Source organism: Delphinus delphis, chromosome 15, assembly GCF_949987515.2.
Source record: "Delphinus delphis chromosome 15, mDelDel1.2, whole genome shotgun sequence".
NCBI classification, from domain to species: domain Eukaryota; kingdom Metazoa; phylum Chordata; class Mammalia; order Artiodactyla; family Delphinidae; genus Delphinus; species Delphinus delphis.
The window spans coordinates 37,576,234-37,584,618 of record NC_082697.1 but is presented as its reverse complement, the minus strand read 5'-3'; the positions used below and the strand labels follow the sequence as shown (position 1 = coordinate 37,584,618).

Genomic DNA, 8,385 nt, shown 5'->3' with positions numbered 1-8,385 from the left:
TTACAGACTCCAACGTCCCCATTTTGGTGTGGACCACTTTATAGATCGTGTCCCAAGGGCTTCAAGTTTTAAGATTACACATTTCCTTGAGGTCATGGAGCCCCATTAATCTTCTCTGAAAGGCACAGACTTCATGGGGCTTGAGGAACAAGAAAATATCTACCCCTCTGCCCTGGCCCAACACCCAAAATGCCCACATCACAGATTCCTTAGGGTAAAGCACAGGTGGAAACCTTAAGGACCCAACATCCACATCTTACCCACAGCCCACCTGTAACCCATGACATTTGACAGCTTGCTCTTCCCTTTGCAGAGATTCTCCCTCAGGAGACACCCTTCCTATCCTCCCCTGAGCTTTCCAGCTTTATTCCCTATATCCTTAATGAACATCTCAGCTGATAAATTCATCCCTCTTCCCGGGGACTGAGTCTAGACTATAAGATGATCCAACCTCCTGGAGCCCAAGAAGGGAGGTGGTTCCCTTCAACACCTGGGGATCAGGCAGGGGAAACCACAAGGCTGATGGAGAGGTTCAAAACACCTCCATTCCTAAACTTTTAGCTACTCTTCTGCAGCCGTTGTCCGTTGACCATGGAACATTATGGTGGCGCCCTGTTGGAACCGTTCCGAGTCACTGAGCACCCAGTCAAGCCACTCCCTTCTTCACTCCCGCAGGTCACCCCGTCTCCATGCAAACACAGCAACCAAGCAGACTGACCGATACAAACAAACGCACTTCAGCCCAACAGAAGATCCGAAAACTTTCAAAACGAAGAAATTACAAGCACCGAGAGGCAGAGTTATATATTTACCCTTTTCATGAAAAAATAAAAAAAAAAAAATCAAACCTGAGAATAAATCCACCTGTGAGTTCCTATCTCTGTTGAGGTCACCCCAGATCCCTCCTCTTTATTTGCAAACAGTTCAGAAGCCACTGAAGGAAGTCGGCCAATAAACGTTTTTCAAGCCAAGATTAATGGCTGATTTGTCATCTGGGAAGGGAAAGGTGAGCCCGCTGCCTCTGAGAAGGAAGCAAACCGGAGGAGGAGGGGCGGCTGATTTATGGGGTTGAGAGGAGGCTAATTAGAGCCTCATGTGGGGAGATAAGAGGGCCAAGGCATTTGGGGACAGCACAGGGAAAGCGGGGGATGGGGAGTCGGGGAGGAGAGGGGAATTCCACAGAGGACATGGAGCAAACAAGGAGCTGGAGAAGGGAGGGGAGGGGTCTCAGACATCAGCTCCACAGAGAAGCAGAGACACTAAATGTGGATTCCAAGAAAATGCATGTGTGGAAAACTGGAAGCCACGCAAATAAGGCCCATGTTCCTGCATCTCAGAGAAGACCTGAAAACCAAGTCCTTGTGGCTTAATTTTGAACAGCTGCCCCATCCCCCTCTCCCGTGATGGCCCACCAGTGGCCAGCATGCCCAGGGTCACCAGCTGGCCCTCCTTTGCCTTCTGATGCCGATGTCCCCCGACAAAGCCTGCTCAGTGGTCCCTGGGTGGATTGGCTCATTAGAAATTATCATCCAAGGCAATTTCTTGGATCTTCACCTGGAAGGTTTGCCCTCCCGGCAGCCACGTTTGCATCTGTCAAGTGACCCGAGGCAGGAGGAGCCACCATAGATCCAGTGTGGATGAACAGGCGTGAGGAGAATCAGCACAGGGAGGACAGGACACCCGCTCCTGAGGGACAGACACCCAGGCGCACAGGCGGAGGTGGCCTGTGCAGGAGCTGGTGCTGCTCCAGGCACGGGAGGAGCCCGAGGTCAGGACCACTGGAGTGGGACGGGGGGAGGAAGGGGCGAGTAGGCGACAACCTGCCTTACGTTCCCGAGGAGGGGTTCCTAGTCCCAGGACAGCTGCGTGCCTTACAAGGCGTGCGTGTGCGTGCGTGCGCGTGCGCACAAAAAGTACGCATGTTGCTTCCGTGGGTGTGGTGCGTACGTGCGCGTGCACATCTGCAAGCGCTCATTCCCGTCTCATCACCCTTAGATAATCAACCTGGGGACTCGCCATCTTTACCGGGGTGATGTGTTCAGGTGTAGAATACAGGCGGGAAGTCCCTCAAGCATCGCCCTAAAACACATTTTAAAAATGAGAAGAGAAGGCAGGGAAAGAAAGGGAGAGAGGCAAGGAGGGAGAGGAAGAGAGAAAAAGGAAAAAGAGAGAAAGGAAAGAGGAAAGGAGGGAGGAAGAATAAAGAGAGAAAGAAGGAGGACAGAGAGAAAGGGAGAGACAGGGAAAGAAGAAAGCAAAGCAAGCAGGCAGCTGGTGCAAGACCTAAGTAAGTGTCTTTTCTCCCGTTCTCCTGTCTTTTAATAAATCACTGTAGCAGCCTGTGACAGTCTCTGTTATCCCTAAATGCTCAAGCTAACAGCTTTTCTTGGAGACTATTCAAGTGGCTGCCAGGGCGGCCCTCACACTGCCCCCTGTAATTCAGCTAGAAAAGCAAGCCTGAAGTCAATATTCATTGCGCAGGGTGAGAATTACCCGGACACAATGAAATGGTAATGAGCCGGCTCACAAAGGAGGCAAGCCTGATAATCAGCTTTTAAGGAGGTGCTGGGCACACGAGGCTGCCAGGCCCAGAGCTCCCACCTGAGGGGCCTGACCTCGGCCCCCTCCATCTGCGGGCATTGCAGCGGCAGAAGGCCGACTGGAGACCAAGGGAACCTCGCCAGGCCCTCTTCCCTGGCCACTCCTCTCCGTGTTGCCATTTGAGGCCTTCAAAGCACCTAACATGCAACGACGAAAAGCCATTTCACAGCCACAGCCCCTACGCCGGCTTTCAGATGAGTCAGGGCGGAGGCCAGCAGATGGGAAACTGAAAATCCTGCAGCGGTACCCAGCGTCCATGCTCAGTGCACTCAGAGGTCATTACCGGATACATCAGTACACCTGAGCAGGAAGTCCCCAAAATAAGGAGAATTGAGGGGTGGAGTTAGACACTGCATAGTTATATATGTCGGTCGTTTCAAATAAACAAGGGAATTTATTTGACAAGATTTCACTTAATATACCTTTCTTAACAGGCAGATTTTTTCATCTCCTCAATAAAGGTAGAATCAAAGAAGGGTCCAAGTAAGATGAAGCCACCAGACCAATGGCCACATGAGAGGTGCATTTAGACGGCCATGGCTATGGATTCGTTCTGGGGTGGTTGGCATCCCTGGATTTAAAGAGAATTTTTTTCTTCAAAACTTCAATTTTATTTTATCTTGTGTCTCCTACCCATCTGTTTCTGTCTGCCAATAGGCTGCTGTCAAGAAATATTCTGATCATTCCAGGGTAAATCTGTTATCGTCAATAGCATCATCACCATTTATATTTGTACCTCTAGTGATTGCAAAATTAAGTTAGGTGACCTACAAAAATGCATGCCAAAAAGCAAGGTGACTTACGATTCAAAATAAAGGGCGAAGGGAAAATCAGGGGAAGAGATGAAATGAAGCCCGAGGTTTTGCCTCGTTGCAGAGCTGAGCTAGCATTTGGTTCCTGGCTTTTTAGTCACCAGCTCAAAGAGGGAAAAACATAGTCCTTTAGGTCAGTGAATCTGAACCCAAGCCCAAACATTCTGATGTATGTGGCCTGGGGGTGGGGGACCCAGGCTTCTGTATTTTTCAAAGCTCCCCTGTGAGGTAACAACACCCCAGTTGCTCATGAGATAAGCAACCATGAAGCTTCTACAAAGGACATTGTGTTGGATGGGGAGGAAAATAAAACCCTTTGAGCAACTCCTTTACAGTGAGAGCAATAAAGGGTATTACATTAAGACATGAATACAGCACATGGAAACACAGAGGAAATTGAGGAGGAGGGAAGGGCATTCCAGGGAAAAGAAACAGCATGAGGAAAGAAACAGAAGCATGCACACAAGTCATGGAATGTTTAGTAGGCTGGCCAGCAAGAACATAGACACATGTGGAGGAAACTCAGCATGTTGATGCAAAGAAGTTGTGAAGAATCCCACATGCCCTGTTCAAGGACTGAGACTAAGAACACAAGGTCCAGCTGCCTGGGTTCAAATCCCAGCTCCCCTCCTAACTAGCATCTGAGAACCTGCACTCATTGCTTACCTTCTTTGGGCCTCAGTAAAATGTGGACAGGAGAATATCTGTAAAATGGGGACAGGAGAATACCTACCTTCTAGGAATAAGTGAGATATTCTACGTAAGTTTCAAACCTAGCATCTGATACATTAACTGCTATTATTATTACCATTATTATTGCTGGTACTATTCCGTATGTAATGAGAACAAGGGAATAAAATTATTTTCAGGAAATACCTTCTAGATGTTCATCTTTTTGTATATTATCTTATTTAATTTTGTAACAACCCAGTTGAATAGGCATTATTATTGTTATCCCCAGTAAGCCCACTGAATCTGAGCATAGTTAAGCCCTGTGCCCATGTTCGTACAGCAAGAAGAGGGTCAAATTGAGATTCAAACCCGGAAACTAAAATATTCTAATGATAAACTGGGGCCAGTTTATAGTAAAGGGGATAAGGCTTAAGTTTCAGGGATATCTCTCTCACTTTCCCAGGCTCCTGCAATGCTCTGAATCTAATTTTGCATTCACACTGTTGTATTCTTTTTCTTATGGAGTATCCCCTAGATCTGTATAAGTTTAGGTTTTCCAAAACCTGGATCCACCTCAATGATGATATATGAATGACACGGTATGATCACAACTGGTGCTAAAAAATGAACAAGCGTAAAGTGATAGGAAGACGGCCAGGAGAAAATGTGTTTTGTGGATAGAGATAAAGAGTTAAACATTAGGCACACTGCATTTGACGAGACCGCAGACCAACCAGGTCGAGATGTCGTAAAAATAGGTCCAGAAAGCGCATAGCAAGAGATTCAGATAGGTAATAATGGGTGGATAGTGTTGACACTATAGTAGACATTATTTCCCATAAAGAATGTTCTAGAGCTTATGGCTACCATACAGCAGCCACCAGCCATCTATGGCTATTTAAGTTTAAATTAAATAAAATGTAAAATTCATTTCCTCTGGCCCACTAGCCACATGTCAGGTGTTCAATGGTGAGCAGCTATGGTACTGGACAGCGTAGATACACATTTCCACCATTGCAGAGAGTTCTAGTGGACGGTGCTGGTCCAGAAAGCTAGAAGATGTTTAAGGACAGACTCACAGGAAAACATCTGAGGGGTGAAAGAAGGAAGAGGACAGTGAATAAAGATAAAGGAAAGTGACCAGCAGAATCAGGAGGAGAACCAGGACACAGAGATCCCAGCAAAGAGAATTTCAAAGGAAGAGTTTATTCAGCAGCTCAGCAGTCAGCGTAAGAGACAGCCACAGACTCCCAGCACAGAACTAATTCACGTCCAAACGGCCACCTGCAAACCCTGTGTCTTAGCCCGTCCAGCTGCTGTAACAAAACAGCACAGACAAGGCGGCTTATGAACAACAGAAATTTACTGCTCACAGATCTGGAGGCTGCAAATCCAAGATCAGGGTGCCAGCATGGTCTGGTGAGGGCCCTCTCTCAGGTCACAGACTCCTCTTGTGTCCTCACATTGTGGGAGGGGCCTGGGAGCTCTCCGGGACCTCTTTTATAAGAGCACTGATTCCATTCATGAGGGCTCCACCCTCAGGACCTAAGTACCTCCCAAAGGCCCCACCTTCTAACACCATCACACTGGGCTTGAGGGTCCCAACACGTTAATGTCTGGGGGACACAAACTTTCAGGCCAAACCCCTCTGCATGAGTGCTCCCAAAAAGACCTTGAAAATGCACCGTTTTCCTACAGCCACAAACAGGCCCTGAACTTGGCCCTGCCCAGAAAGAAAACCTTGAGAAGGACAAAGGACAGCTGTAGCTGGAGAAGCAGATGCCCAGAGGCCTGCTTTCTCTCCCTCCCCTCTGCAGAATCCTTTAAAATCATACACAAACGAACAAGACACATGCCTGCCCGTGCCAACACACAGATCTCCAGCGGGCGGCTGCCTGCATACCTACGCAACTTCCTGTTTGCTTGTGCAATTACCTGCAGTTCACGTAAGAATGCATGTTCTGAGCGCAGCCTTTTCTGGCCCGCACATGTATGCGCATATTTTGAAGGTGCAAATGAGGCGCCGAGCATAGCTTTTTAATGTAGCCCTAAGGGGTACATTATTCTAACCAGCACTAACAGAGGCGACCCACGTTAAGGCAGCGACTTTAGGCCCCACTAGAGGCAACAATGTCAAACAAGCACACAAACCTAGTCTCCCCATGTGGCTCAACGCTCTCCTTATGCCCTTCACTTCTGTCTCCTCCTATTAAAGTTCCACTGCCCCAAAGCTCCCACCTGGTACAAAGTCTCTCCAAACCCTTCCCCAGACTCCTGCCCTGATCTCCCAGGTATTTATACAGGGACCTGGGTCTGTCTTCCCTTCCTAATTATGACCTTGTCTTTCTAAACTTTGTCCACCACACAGGGTCACATGTCAACATTTTGAAATGTGTTCCGGTGCCTCTTCTGGAACGTGTTCTTCAGTCACAGAGTCTGTAGCTGTAGCAGAGTCTGGCCAGGTGTTCAACAAACCATCTTCCCTTTTGCTCCTAACACAGCTGGACCACATTTCCCAGCCTCCCTTGTGGTTCTATTCAGCCACGTGACCCAGTTCTGGCCATGAGAAAGGGGAAAGAAGTGATATATATGACACCTCCAGGTTGAGATGAGTAGGAGATGTTCCTTCTACATATTTGCCCTCTTCCCTCATCTACTGGCTGGAAACAGAACTCTTGGTGGAAGGCTCCATGGCCTTGAATGACACAGCAACTAGATAGGAGGAGCCTGGGTTCCTGAGTGACTGTGTGGAACAGAGCTCCTCCCCCACTCCCCTGCCCATCCTTACTGGATGGTAATAAAGGCAAGGAATAAACCTCTACTGTATTAAAATCCTGAGATTTGGGGGTTTGCTATAGCAATCAGTCTATCCTGATGTGGTAAATGGATTGTGAAATTTCTCCCAATTATTTCCCTCCCATGCAATGTGATTTAGTAGTTTCTTCCATCAAGTGTTAGAGTCTGTTTTCCATCCCTTGAACATAGGATTGGCCACAGAACTTGCTCTCGCAAATGAAACACAGCAGAAGTGACCATGTGCCATGTCCAAGCCTAGCAGTCAATAGGCAATTGCCTGCTTTCACGTGGTTATAAAAAATAGTTTGTAATTAATCTGTTGAAACCTACCAATGAAAGGATGCTTCTCAAATCTTTCAAGTTGCTTTTAAAAGTTTGTTCTCTTTAGAAATATCACCACTTCTCCCAACAAAGTGTATTTAGTCGAAATTTGTTTTGTAAATGATTCCTTTCAGAGTCTTTGAAAAAGAAAGCAAAAAGCCAGATCTAACCTCCATTCTTTACAAACATCTCAGATTCCCTACTAAAAAAGGCTGGGCGAAGTGAGAGTAGCATTGACATATATACACTACCAAATGTAAAATAGATAGCTAGTGGGAAGCAGCAGCATAGCACAGGGAGATCAGCTCTGTGCCTTGCCATGACCTAGAGAGGTGGGATAGGGAGGGTAGGAGGGAGGCTCAAGGGGGAGGGAATATGGGGATATATGCATGCATATGGCTGATTCACTTTGTTGTACAACAGAAACTAAAACAGCTTTGTGAAGCAATTATACTCCAATAAAGATGTATTTAAGGCACTCGGCGGCGACCACTGCGCAGGTCGGACCTCGTTCGCTCGTAACTCGCTCCGCTTCCTCTGCAGCCATGTCTGACAAACCCGATGTGGCTGAGATTGAGAAATTCGATAAATCGAAACTGAAGAAAACAGAAACGAAAGAGAAAAATCCACTGCCTTCACAAGAAACGATTGAACAGGAGAAGCAAGCAGGCGAGTCGTAATGAGGCGTGCGCCGCCAATATGCACTGTACATTCCACGAGCATTGCCTTCTTATTTTACTTCTTTTAGCTGTTTAACTTTGTGAGATGCAAAGAGGTTGGATCAAGTTTAAATGACTGTGCTGCCCTTTTTCACATCAAAGAATGGAGAACTACTGACAACGAAGGCCGCGCCTGCCTCCCATCCGCCTGTCTGGCTGGCAGGGAAGGAAAAGAACTTGCATGTTGGTGAAGGAGGCTGAGTGGGACGACAGTGAAATCTAGAGTAAAGAGCAAACTGGTCCAAGGTGTCCTGCGGGCTGTAAAATGCAGTTTAATCAGAGTGCCATTTTTTTTTTGCTGTTGTTGTTCAAATGATTTTAATTATTGGAATGCACAATTTTTTAATATGCAAATTAAAATTTTTAAAACCTGAAAAAAAAAGATGTATTTAAAAAAATAAAACAACAACAAAAAAAGGCTGGGGGATGTTTTGGAACTGAGATTGACAGTTACCTCTGTGGGT

At 46.9% G+C, this 8,385-nt stretch overlaps 1 protein-coding gene across 1 annotated transcript; it reads left to right on the top strand.

Moving 5' to 3' along the window:
- Positions 1-7,693: 7,693 nt before the first annotated feature.
- Positions 7,694-8,060, top strand: LOC132438640 (thymosin beta-4-like). Its single transcript, XM_060032897.1, has one exon. It carries the CDS (start codon positions 7,748-7,750, stop codon positions 7,880-7,882), a length of 135 nt encoding a protein of 44 aa, XP_059888880.1. The 5' UTR covers positions 7,694-7,747; the 3' UTR covers positions 7,883-8,060.
- Positions 8,061-8,385: the final 325 nt, after the last annotated feature.